This window comes from Lissotriton vulgaris, chromosome 10, assembly GCF_964263255.1.
Source record: "Lissotriton vulgaris chromosome 10, aLisVul1.2, whole genome shotgun sequence".
Taxonomy (NCBI): domain Eukaryota; kingdom Metazoa; phylum Chordata; class Amphibia; order Caudata; family Salamandridae; genus Lissotriton; species Lissotriton vulgaris.
This window is the reverse complement of record NC_141698.1, coordinates 72,697,802-72,711,455: the sequence shown is the minus strand read 5'-3', so window position 1 is coordinate 72,711,455 and position 13,654 is coordinate 72,697,802. Positions and strand designations below refer to the sequence as shown.

The 13,654-nt window shown below is 46.1% G+C and overlaps 1 protein-coding gene across 1 annotated transcript in view; it reads left to right on the top strand.

Moving 5' to 3' along the window:
- Positions 1-13,654, top strand: part of LOC147684691 (uncharacterized) — a 378,108-nt gene that overhangs the window by 194,456 nt on the left and 169,998 nt on the right. The window contains exons 72-74 of the mRNA XM_086939726.1: positions 2,867-3,066; positions 6,677-6,762; positions 7,098-7,225. Of these exons, the coding sequence (XP_086795852.1) occupies positions 2,867-3,066; positions 6,677-6,762; positions 7,098-7,225 (414 nt within the window). The remainder of the gene's footprint in view (positions 1-2,866; positions 3,067-6,676; positions 6,763-7,097; positions 7,226-13,654) is intronic.

The following is a 13,654-nucleotide window of genomic DNA, read 5'->3' as shown; positions in this document are numbered from 1 at the left end:
GTGTCACTGCTATGACCACCTGTTAGCCACATTGGATGATAATGGTCTGATAGGACTAGGAGACTCAATCTGAGGTTACTCCCTTTAACACTGGGGAAGAGGCATGATCACTACGGCCCATCTGCTATTATACCGGTTGACTTTGAGAAAGTTTCCGACTTGTTGACTGGTCATACCTGTTCCAAACCTGTAAGGGAATGAACTTTGGCCAAGGATCTGAGCATATGTCAAAATGGTGTATTCTGACCAAATGGATTGAGTGGGAGTTAATAAGGTGCTATGATCCTCTTTTTTAATTAGCTAGGGTACATGACAGAGTTGCCTGTTCTCACCCCTGCTCATTCCTTTGGCCTTTTAACCACTCATGGTTTGGACTGGACAGGATGGATTAGTCCAGGAAATGGATGACTTACTCCTGTATGTGGGGTCCTTGCCTAGGGCATGACCAATATTGTGCTAATCTTAGGTTTGGTTGGCAAAGCTGGGGATTCGTAATCAATGGGATAGGTCAGTGATATATTCACAGGTTGGTATAAAGCGGTAAAGTGGCATACATGGTTCAGTGTAGCAGAAGATAGTTCTAAATATTTCACAGCGCTTGCGACCCTGGAATCCCAGCGGCTTGGGCACTAAATATAGTGACACTGCAGGAGAGCCTGAGGAAATATCATAGGGCCGGGAATTAATTTTTAATCTCCGTCAGGTGTAGAGTACCGGTATTTAAAATGGTGGCTGTCCCTTGTCTATTTTATGCCTAAAGAATTACCTCTTACAAGTCCATAAGTACCTCTTCCAGACAACACTTTCAAGCTTTTATTTGGGCAGATCATTTCCACAAGTGACATATATGACAAATATGCCCAAACAATGTAAGAAGGGGGTCTGGCAATGACTGATGGGTACTATTGACCATCTCAAGACCTTGTGCCTAATAAATGTTTGTTTGGGAAGAGGGGGTATTCAACTGCCCACTTGTAACTGACATTGTTGGTAAGAACAGATCTATTGACCATGATAAATGCTGACCATATAGCACCCAATCGTCTGTCTTTTACTAAGGTAGTACTTGATTGCTGGTGCTAGGGATTACTCTGAATATCTTTGTGATGGGAGCTGGTGCTATCTGTCAACTTTCAGCTGATTTAATTAAAGTATATTTCACTCCAGTCTGACCCTGATATGAGACTCATATGGGAGATTCCTGCCTGAGGAAACATTTGGTCAATATGAGTGAATCCCTTTTCATTCCCAAGCCATATGCAGGAATCTCCCATATGAGTCCTTGTCGGAGGATTTTACTATGCATATTGAGTTGCCCAAAACTCACACTACTTGACATTATGGAAGATGAGCTGTGTGTGTGCAGGGCTTCTAATCTTTTTGTCCTGGGCTAAAATAGCTACTGTGAAATAATGGATTGAGGCTCCTGTGTCCCCATTTTAAGAATGACTTGGCGGATAGAGAGATATTCCTTATTGAAAAAAAGCAAACTACAGAGAACATATGTGCATGAACACACAAGTTCTGAGATATCGGGTGGGACCTCTTTCAAATATTTGGGTAATTCTCTCTGGTGACTTTCAGGGAGCCATATGTCAGTTTTATAGGATAATGTGCACATACATCTTTTTGCCATTTGTTATGATGCCACATTGATGCAAGATTACTCTCTCTTGTGTCAGAGAATTTTACTGTATTCGAGAATTGCAATTAAGCCAGCTCTATTATAGCCTTAGAGCCTGCTGTAGTGGGCTCTGCCGGCCATTAAAGGTCCGCTCCAGCCTTTAATGGACGTTAAAGGCCGGTACTGAGGGCTCTAAGGCTATTAGAGCATTCCACCCCTAGAGGGCAGAATATTCTAATTTGTAAAACAAAGGTTTCAAAGAGCCCGGAGGGTTTGAAATTCCCTTGAGCTCCATGAGGCCTTTGTTCACAGCCAGAGCTGTGAACAAAGAAACATTGGAATGTTGATGCTCCAGGCTTCTACCAGCCATTAGAAGCCCAGAGCACTCCCTTCTCTTCAAAGGTGCGCTCAACATTCCAATGTTCTAATGAGTGATGGATCACAAAATGCAGTCGGAAGGAATATTTAGAATTAAAACAAAAAGGAACAACCGTACATGATTTATAGTTTGGCAGACAGGTTTCTTCATTACAATCGGACAAAGTAGCATGTTCCCCAAACTTCATGGTCCGCCTACTTCATGTAGAGGCATGCAAACTTCAAATGTCGACTGAAAACTGCCTCTGGCATCCCTATGAAGTAGAGGCCATCAGAGGAAGGACATTACACCATCCATCCTATTTAAGGTGGCAGGTACAATGTGCTTTATTTCCTGTGTGTCACAGCCAGGAAAAATCTGGCATTGAGGACAGAAAAAATAGACATTTCCCAGAGTGTAGGTGTCATTAGTTTTTTTGTTTTGCTGACAAACATCCCACTTTGGGAGTTGGTTTCTGAAAAACAGAAAAATATTAAAAGTTTGGTGAACTGTTGTTAAAATTGAAGGTGTCCATTCACCAAAAATGTTGTTCCTTGAAAGGATCCGCAGTGGTGGATCGTTCCTTTCAAAGTATGTTTGCCTGTCAGGATGGAAGAGGTAATGCTCTCTACCACCCTTATAGATGGAGTACTGGCCATAAAATGCTGAATCAGGCTATATGTCTTTCCTTTCCGATATTTTTGAGGGCACGAGAACATTTTATAGGAGTAAGAGTCTGATGAATGAAACCAATTATTTATTGCAGAAGATCTTCGGTAAGCTTTTATTTTTTCTTGGAAGAACTTGCATTTTTTGAGTCTGAATATCCTTTAGAAGTGTCTTCATTCACCTGTAAAGGCTAACAGATATTGTCTTCTATCTAGGTGAACTTGACTAATGAAAATCGCATTGCCATCTTAGCCGAGGTCTGGCCTACGTTTGTGAAGGCTCTGAATATCCTCAGCACGGTAGACGTCAACTTATGGCTGAACCAGCGACTGTCTGGGTACCTTCACTTCCTAACCCCAGATTATCTCAATGTTTCAAAGCTAATATCTGCAGACTGCACAGCAATGAAGAATCTGTGAGTATTGTTGCTCGTATCATTACATTTCATATGCGGGTGTGTACATTTTAGATGGCAAAAGTCATCAGGGTACGGCCATCCATAATTGGCAAAACCTTGCAATACTTAAATGATGCAATCACTGTGGCAGTGACGTACTGCTACGCCTCTTTGTATGACTGTCATCCTGCATCTTTAGCCAAACACAATGAGCCAGATGTAAGAAGTCGTTTGCGATTCGCAAACGCCAGAATTCGCAGAATTCCGGTGTTTGCAAATTTCAGACGGTGTTTTGGTATGTATGAGCCAAATCGCAAAATAAGGAATCGCAAAAATTGTGATTCCTTATTTTGCTCAAGCATTTAAGGAATCGCAATTTTAAGATTCCTTAAATGCTATGCATCAAGCATTTTTTTTTTGCAAATCCTCAACTTGTAGTTGGTGGTAATTTGCGATTTCTTTTATAAATGCACTTTTTGGCATTTGTAAAGGTGCCATGTGGCGCTCATACATGCCCTTAGGGCATGTATGTGCGCCATATGCGCACACATGTAAATTTCAGGGGTGCAGCAGGGTGTCCTTAAGACACCCTTGCACCCTTGAAATTATTCTCAATTTGCGATTAGCAAATTGCGAATCGAAATTGAGAATAACTTACCATTCCTTCCTATGGGCATCCTGGCCCATAGAAATGAATGGGAAATTATTCCCTAATTGCGATTAGCAATTTGCTAATCGCAATTAAGGATTTTCAAGAAATCACTAAAAAATAGCGATTTTCTACATACATCCCAAATTGCAATTCTCAAATAGCGATTTCTAAAAAATCGCTATTTGGGAATCGCAAATGATGGTGATGATACATCTGCCCCTAAATTCCATATGACACAGAGAATTTCTTCACTATCAGTGTTTTATTTACAATACTGAGATAACTCATAGGATGGGCTATCTGTAAAAAAGGATTTCTATTTGAATCCAGATCGAAATAGAAGCCTCATGTAAACAACATAAGTCAGAGATATTTGGAAGGGGCACGAGATATTAAGAAGTTCATGAAAATATACGGCGCAAACAAAATAGGAGAGCCAGTAACGGTCTCAAAGTCCAAAAATCAACCAATCATTATAAATGCCTCTGCAATGTTTATTGGCCGATTAAATGAATGAGTTGGGAGATCTAAATGTGTAGTTTAAACTTGAACAAACTTTTTGGTATTTTTTTGTTATATGTGTATGCTCTCAGCGAAATCTATGGTCTTCTACTACTTATTGTAAAGCTCATTTGGAACCTGGGCTTACTCCATGGTGGTCATGACAGAGGAATCCTTTTTAAATTATTTGATGACCTTACAAAAAGACCTGACATTTGCTCCTCAAAGAACATGATTTTAGCTGACTTCACTAATACATTATTGCTTAATAACAGTTCTAGTGTGAATTTCAGACTTCATTGTTATAAGGAATTTAGAATCACTAATACTGGAATCCCTGTGACAGTGGCGGCTGGTGACATTTGAAAGTGGTGAGGCTTAAAAGTTTGGTGTGACTTTTATGTAATGAGCGACGCGGGCAAGCTTAATAGACACATTTGAGGTCCAGGCTGGATTCTTACCGTTCCTGCCTTTACAACTAAATTCACTGTTTTTGTAAAGGTAGGGGTTATAAAGACGTTGTAATGCCTTCTTTGTAAAGGCATCTCGTTGTTCAGTCTTTGTTATAAAGGCTGTTTCCCATGGATCCCAGGGATCTGGTGCAAAAAGTAATCAGGTATCGAGGCAAGAATGATTGTTCGACCCAGTGCCTTCACCTGTGCCTTTCTCTTCTTTAGACCTTGCTAACAGTTATTGCATGTGGCCAGTGAGTGTGACTTTCATGTGGAAGGTGGATGTCTTTTGAAAAAGACGCCTCGGTTCCAGCGGCGGCTGGCAATAACAAAACTATGGGGGATCTCCATGCACTCAACTCACCTCAACTATTATTATTATTATTATTGCATTTATTGAGCGCACAGCTACCCGGAGGTTTCCCAACGCTTGCCTTGGGAACCCGTCCTGGCTTTTTTCCCTGTGAGATAGCCCCTACAGGGCATCCCCAAGGTGAAAGCCAGGCATCCCGCCACAGGGGGGCCGTTGTGGAGATTAAGCAAGCTTAATGCCCAGAGTTGCAGAGTGAGAACCCATGATTAGAGCAGGCACCGAAGCGAGAATTATCGAGTCCGTGGACGTTTGAGCTCAAGACCCTGCCGCGTCGGGAATTGAACCCTGGTCCCGGGTCTGACCTCAACTTCCGGGTCTGCCTGCTCTACAGCGTGAGCCACACTTCTCCACAAGTGTTCAGCCAGGTGCTGCAATCCCATCAATGGTGGTGTGATGTTCACGAGCAGGCAGTAGTGGCTGTGGTGAGAGTGCTGCCGGGCGCTGACGTGGGGTGGGGGGTAGTAAACCCTCGGATTACAGCCGATTAGAGGTAAGTAAGCATATAAATAAATCAAACGAATTTCACTGCGTGCGCTGCATGTCATTTGGCGATGCAGAGCGCGGAACTACATTTGTTTTATTTATTTATATGTTTACTTACCTCTAATCGGCCGTAATCCATAGCCCCTCCCTCTCCCCATATCAGCGCCGGGCAGCACTCCCACCACGGACCGCTACTGCGAGCAGGAAAGGGAAGGACTTCCCTTCCTGTCCTGTGGAACGCAACTCCTGACCAATCCTGGAGCTCCTCTCAGCATGAGAGAAGCTCCAGGATTGGTGAGAGCAGGCTAACCCGGTGCTCATTTTGAGGCTGGGGGCCTATGCCAGCAATTCCGGCTGTTTCACAGTCAAGGGATTGCTGGGTGTACAGTGCACATGTTGGGTTGGCAGTAGGTAGCCAGCCGGCCAACCCGACATGTGCACTGTACAGAGCAGCAGTAATCCTGCAACACCAGGATTCAGCCCCGCCCCCCCTGTCTCACGCCCGCTCTGTACACAGCGCGAGCAGGTGGCAAAATAAAATGGCATTATTATTCCATTTTATTTATTTCTGTTAGCCTGCTGCGCTCTCAGCAGACAGGGCGTAGTTCCTTCGGTATTGAGGAGGAGCCGGTCCTACTCGCTACTTTACTGAGAAATGAAGTGTTCAATGCTGCATGTAGCTTCCAGGCACCTGTACTACCCTTAAAATCCTCTTTAAAAAAAAAGAAAGTTTAAAGTCTAATGAAGGATGGGGTCAAATTTATTTTGTCTGCACAGTAGTCAGCATTCGTGAGTTTTCTTTGTTTATGAGGGGTACAGCCCCCAGTAATTACAAGGCTTGGTAAAGCTCTTATTCCCATGGTAAATTTAGCAGATAAAATCTGCGGAAATTTTATGGGGGAAAGAGTCCTGTTATATACTGGAAGACACTGATTTTACAGCAGAAAGTACCAAAAATCGACATGTTATGCATCATTTTCAGAGAATTCCCAGAATGCGAGCACTTTATCATACTCACTTAATTCCATGTGATTAATGTCTTCTGTTGTTTCAATATTTGCAAATGCAGAGCAACATAAAACTAAATAAAAAGAAGAGAATAGTTATTCACTAGAGGTATTTCTATTATTATAACGGTTACATGCTGTCTTTTTATTATCTTTACAGGGCTCTCATTATGAATACAACATACAGTCAATTTACCATCGCTCAGGAGCAATCCAACTTCCAGTATTTGCTGACCTTTCACCATGGTAAAGCATGTTTTTTTGAATAAAACAATCTATAAGAATAAACTATAAAGCAATGCTTTTGATTTTCCCTAACAAATTTTGGTTCCATACTTCCCTTGAGATTCATCTGCGCCCCTCCTCATTCGAACTAGATCTATGTTGTACCTCGAAGACTTGTACCCTGAACTAAAATCAATGATACACAAGGCAAAGAAAGAACTATTCAATAGAAATTCATTGCTTTACTAACATCACAGCTACCTACTATGCCTGCAACAATAGCCACAGATGTAATGTTTATTTAAACATCTATTTCCGAAGAAAGTCACATTAACTTGTTTCCATTTTTGCATCAGATACCGGACTCAAGTGTGCTACAGATGCCTCCTTCCAAGATTTCCTCGATAAATACTTCCTAATCTTCTCCAATCAAATGACAGCTCAGAATTTGGTGGCATTGATACCTACGGAAAAGCTATCAGAGGTGACCGTCCTTCACAGTTCATATTGTTGTCTTCCTTCATTAGTTTATTTGCTTGTAAATCTCATGGCTCTAGCTGTATCTCTGGGTTCACAATGCTTGAAAGGTTATTCACCTACTAGGTCTCCTGTTCAAACATCCATCGGTATCGTAAGAAAATGCCAACTTTCTAAAACTGGAGTTTTCAAAATGGCAATTTAAAATCTAACTTCACCATATGGTTTGATTTTGTATTGTGGTTCCAGAGACACCAGACTTGGGGGTTTTATGTCTTTTCAATTGGAAATTATACCTATAAAATACGGTAATCTGACTGCTATCCTATGGGAGAGGTAGACCTTGCTGTAGTGAAAAACGACTTTGAGAGTTTTTCACCACCAGGACATATAAAACTTTAAAGTAGAGGCCCACTAGTAGCATGTGATTTATGGGCCCTGGACACATGCAGTGCACTTTACTAGGGACTTCTAAATAAATTAAATATACCAATTGGGTATGAGTCAATATATCCATGTTTAGAGGAGAAAACACATGCACTTTAGCACTGGTTAGCAGTGGTAAGGCACTCAGAGGCCTAAAGTCAAATAAACGAGGTCAGAAAAAAGTGGAGGAGGATTACAAAAGGTTTGGGGATAACCCTGCCGAGAGGATCGTTTTCCAACATAAAGTATTTGGAGTGAACATAGATTTAGCTCCCCAAATCTCTTTTAATCCTAGGGGTAGCTTTGTCGAACAATTGTGGTTTAGCTGAAATCAGCTAGTGTGAGGGCTAGACAAGCTTTATTAACATATTTAGATGTATAAATATATCTCAATAAAAAATAGAAGCAAGTCAAGCAATAGAAATGAAAACAATCAAGGAACTTTAATATGATTTTGATAATTATAAAGCACCATATACACCAACAGAGGCTACTTGGCACGTAGAGGAATTGTAGAAAGATCACCGGGAAAAAGAAAAAGAAAGATGCAAATATTCTACAGCTAAATCTTCCCATATTTGACAAAGTAGAAACGTTTTAAGTGCCATTCAAACATAAAATGTCCCTGCATTTGTCAAAACAGATTCGAGTGATAGGCGCATCTAACTTTATTTTAAACTGTGGCCAGTGATTGCGTATATTATGTGTAGGGCTCCAAGTTTCATAGTATTTATTTTATGAACATTTATGTTCGTATTTATCTACATCGTTTTTTGGGTGATCATATCTGTATGTTTCCATATATATTTAGTTTTTTTGTGAATAAATGAAGTCGTGACTAGTATATTTTCATGTATGTTTAACCGATAAATGTGCACCCATTCTTTGATGTCTGTTGGGTTTTAGCACAGTAAGGAGCTAAATATAATAAACCTGTGTGAGAACATTAGCATTATTCAACGATTATGTAGAAATATGCTTTATTTAAGGAAATCTCATTCTGATTTAACTCTCTGGTCAGTAGTTGGCCTGGAATTCATGAATGACAGTCTGGAAAGTCATTGAAAAGAAGTCCGATTTTCTGTATTTTTCCGTTTTAAAAATTAGAAAACACAGGAGACTCGTTGGTTTCTGTCTGTAGGTCTCTGTAAGAATCTCTAAGATAGAAAAATGGGACCCTCAATGATGTTTTACAATCATGCCCCTTCCTCCAGAGCAGTATAGGTCCCTTCTTGCTGCTATCACTCAGTCACACCACCTCGTACCTATTGTTCCGGAAACAGCTCAAGGCACATCTTTTTGCAAAATTTCTCAACTAACACCCTCAGTTTCTCCCCTCATGTTTAGCCCTCTGTCAGTTTAGCGCCATGAAACCGCTGGTGTACTGTTATGTTCCTGAAGGTCCGCCCCCGATGTCCCGAGGGCTGGACGTGTTGGTCATGTGACCTCCCTATAATAAAAAGAGGTCGAGCACGTGCGAGGGCGTTCAGAGAGAGACGCGCCGACCGAGCAAGCAAACTTATTCCCAGTGTCCGGCTGAGTTTATTCTAGGGCCACGTGTCAGGCCTAGTTAGGATTAGATGCCCCTGAGTGCAGGTCCCAGAAAGATCTCCCTAGGGCCATCCTGTCCCCATCACCCGACACAACAATTGGCGACGAGGGTGGTTGTCGATCCCTCGCTCGGGGTGTGGGTGTGTGTCCCTCTTGGGGTGAGGCGGCTGCGGGCTCTCCCACGTGCCTGCGGTGCTCGTGCCTTGCCACCACACACCCCCCCGCTCTGCTCGCCTGGAGGAACGACTCTGATCCCTGGCTCTCGACAGGTGAGCAGCGCTGGCTTGCACCTTCCTGCGGCGCACAGGAGTCTGATTGGTCGCGCGAGGTGCTCCCTCTGCAGACCCTCCACGCCCGGTGCCGCACCGTGCTGGGCTGCACGTGCGTGAATCACACCGCGGTGCGCCTGGCGGGGAGCTCCGGTCGGCGCCCGATCCTGCTGCACTGATCGGGGTGCCTCCTCGGACCATCTCCGGGCTGCCCACGGACATACTCCTGAGCGTCCAGGGCGATGGCTACCATTCCGCCCATTGAACCGTTTGTGGTAGAGGGTGCGCCCTCCACTCTCGCACCGAAGTGGAAGGAATGGGTGGACAGGCTCTTAATATTCTTCGAAGCCACCAAGGTCCATAAGGAACAGAAGCTCGCCATGATTCTCCATCTTGGTGGCAAGGACATCCACTCCATTGCCCGAACCCTCACGGAGGCAACTCCCAAAACACATCACACACTAATCAATGCACTCAACGCGCACTTCGAACCAATGTCCAACCAAGACTATGAACGATTCATTTTTCGACAAGCGCGGCAACTACCAGATGAGTCGCTGGACGCCTACCACTCCCGGCTAAAGAAATTAGCACTAACGTGTGGATTTCAGGACGTCACAGAAGAAATCAGAGGCCAGATAATACAGGGATGCGCCTCTGCCAAACTACGTGAGAGAATACTGGAGGAGTCGGGGAAACCTCTCCCAGACATTCTCACGCTGGGTCGCACAAAGGAGCTGTCCAAGGCCAGGGCAGCCCACATGGAAGCAGCTCTACAAGCCAACATGAAAATGGAGCCGGTTAATAAACTACAAGTCCGCCCACAGCCCAAATGGGCAAAGCGAACAACGACTCCGCAGGGCGGAGCTTCAGTGCAGTCATGTGGTTACTGTGGAGGCCCAAGACATCCGGCGCCAGAATGCCCAGCACGGGGCAAGAGATGCTCCGGCTGTGGGAAAATGAATCACTTTGAAAAAGTGTGCCGGTCCAAAAAGTTCAACAAGCCTCGCCAGACAATACATACGGTGGCTGAGCCCGAAGGCGCGGAAGGAGGACCCAGCAACAGTGATATGGACGACGACGAGGAGGAGCGATCCGTACACAAGGTGCACATGATCGGCACTGCCACCAGACGCACCAGGACACTACCACAGTGCGCCATACAAGTGGCTGATCAGGACATCATGGCGACAGTGGACACGGGCGCCTCGATAAATCTCATGAGTGCATCCCTCTACGGAGACATGGCTACTCCTCCCAGCCTCCGCTCCACTCCGATCACCGTCTTTGCCTACGGTCAGGACGTTCCCCTCCGAATCCGGGGAAAATTTAAAGCAGCGGTCCGACACGGAGACAAAATCACGCGAGCCAACATCTTCGTGTCGGAAGAAGGTCAAGGTATGCTCCTGAGTTGCCGGACGGCAGAGGACCTGGGGGTGGTTTCATTTGCGTTTGGGGTGCATGAGGAATCGGTGCAGCAACTGATTGCAGACTTTTCTGACCTATTTGAAGGGATTGGCTGTTTCAAGGGTCGGGAAATACACCTGCATGTGGACCCCACGGTTCAACCGGTGGCCCTGCGACACCGTCGTGTTGCGTTCCATTTGAGACCACTGGTTGAGGAAGAACTACAGAAGCTGGAAGCAGCGGGGATAATTGAGAAGGTGTCCGGCCCCACCCCCTGGGTATCGCCCATCGTGGTCACAAGGAAGCCAAAGCAGCCTGGAGCGGTCCGGATCTGCGTGGACATGCGCCTACCCAATGCGGCCATCAAAAGGGAACGACACATCACCCCCACGATCGATGACCTGATCGGAGAGATGGCCGAGGCCAGGTGGTTCTCCAAGTTGGATCTCCGGGCGGGGTACCATAAACTTGTACTGGACAAAGAGTCCCGGAACATCACGACGTTCTCCACCCACATCGGACTGCGCAGGTACACCAGGTTGAGTTTTGGGATATCCAGCGCTGCCGAGGTTTTCCAGAATGTTATCCAGGAACTAATTGCTGGCATACCGGGGATGATCAATGTCAGTGATGACATCATGGTGCACGCAAGAACGATCCCTGAACACAACCAACGCTTGGCGCAGGTGTTCCGCAGGCTCCGCAGTGCTGGCCTCACTCTGCACCGAGACAAATGCGAATTTCTTCAGACCAAATTAGGGTTCTTCGGATATGTGTTCTCAGCCGACGGCGTCAACCCTGATCCCGACAAGGTCAAAGACATCAAGGACGCACCTCCGCCCACCACTGTCACAGAGGTCCGAAGCTTTCTCGGGATGGTAAATTACTGTGGCCGCTTCATAAGGGACTTAGCCAACCTGACCCTCCCTCTGCGCGAATTATTTCAAGACATTAAGAGCGCACTTTCCAGCACCACCACATTGGCATTCTTTGACCCAAGACGCTCCACTCTCATTGCAGTAGATGCCGGACCGGCGGGACTGGGGGCCGTTCTGATGCAGAGAGCCCGAGATGAGGTAGACTGGGCCCCTGTTGCTTTTGCCAGCCGGTCCCTTACGGACACAGAACAAAGATATTCCCAAATCGAGAAAGAGGCCATCGCAATACATTGGGGATGTCGGCACTTCCACTTGTACGTATATGGCAAGCCTTTCACGGTGGTGACAGACCACAAGCCGCTGTTGGCTCTGTTTTCAGGCACCTCCTCCAAGCCACCCCCCAGAATTGAAAAATGGATCTTGCAACTGCAAGAATATAACTGCGCCATCGAGTACCAGCCAGGGGCAAGGAATCCGGCGGACTACCTATCACGACACCCTAGGCCTGCAACACCAGAGGAGATGGATGAGGCAGAAGAGACGGAGGCCTATGTACAGTGGGTCGTGGCCAGATCATGCCCGCGCCCCATATCCTTGGAAGAGGTCGTGAGCATCACGGCTCAGGATGCCTGCATACAGCGAGCCAAGGATCTGCTCCGAACGGCCAACTGGCAGAGAGCCAAGGAGAGCTGGAAAGTACTCACACCAGAGGCCCAGAAAATCATGGACAGTCTGTACCACGTGAGGGCTGAACTAAATGAAGACGCGGCGGGGTGCCTCCTGCGAGGGCATCGCCTGGTAATCCCGACGGCTTTGACAGGACGAGTGGTTCAACTGGCACACGTAGGGCACCAGGGGATGGTCAAGACGAAGGCCCGGCTGTGGACAAAGGTATGGTTCCCGCTCATGGATGACATGGTGGAGAGCGTGGTGCGAACGTGCACGGCCTGTCAAGTCACGGGCGACAGCCCCCGTGAGGCCCCCATCATTGTGGAACCCAGGCCACGAGGCCCCTGGGAGAGAGTCAGTATGGATTTTGGTAGCCTTCCGGATGGAAGACACACGCTGGTAATGATAGACGACCACTCAAAATATCGGTCGAAATTGTCACCAGCACCAGTGCAGACTGTGTTATCCCCAAAATAGAAAAAATCATTGCCACTCATGGAGCCATGAGGGAACTCAGAACAGACAATGGACCGCCATTCCAGGGTCAAGACTTTGCTGAATATCTCTCGTCTCTGGGAACACGTCACAGGCGCATCACACCGAGGTGGCCTCAAGCCAACGGGGAGGCCGAGAGATTTATGAGGACTTTGAACAAGGTCATCCGCATTGCTCATGACAAGGGGCAGTCAGTGGAAATGGCCATTTTCACGTTCCTCCGAAGTTACCGCCAGACCCCGCACTCCACAACTGGGGTAGCTCCCGCACATCTCCTCCTAGTAAGGGTAATAACTGACTCTATTCCACACCACCCCCAGTGGGCACCTGCAATAATAGATGAACACGCAGTGGAGAAGAAAAGAAATTCTGCATATGACAAAATCAGTAAGAAACGCCGGGCTGTGGCCCCCCACTTCAAAAGAGGCGACATGGTGCTTATCAGAAATCGTGCAACTGGTGGCAAGTTCAAACTTAACTACGAAAAGCGACCATGGCGAGTCATTGGGGTAAGAGGCACCCGCATCACAGCCACTCGAGGACGAGACAGGGTGACTCGCAATGTGTCTCATTTCAAACTGTATCATCCTTCAAGCAGTGAGCCTAGGCGCCAGCAAGGCGGCGAACAAACCGAAACTGCAACTATATTGCCGACCGGTGAATCAACATCTCGGCACGAGGTTAGGCCAAGTAGCGAGCATCAGGTTTCCAGCGAAGAAGTGGGAGGTGACGCGGAGGCCC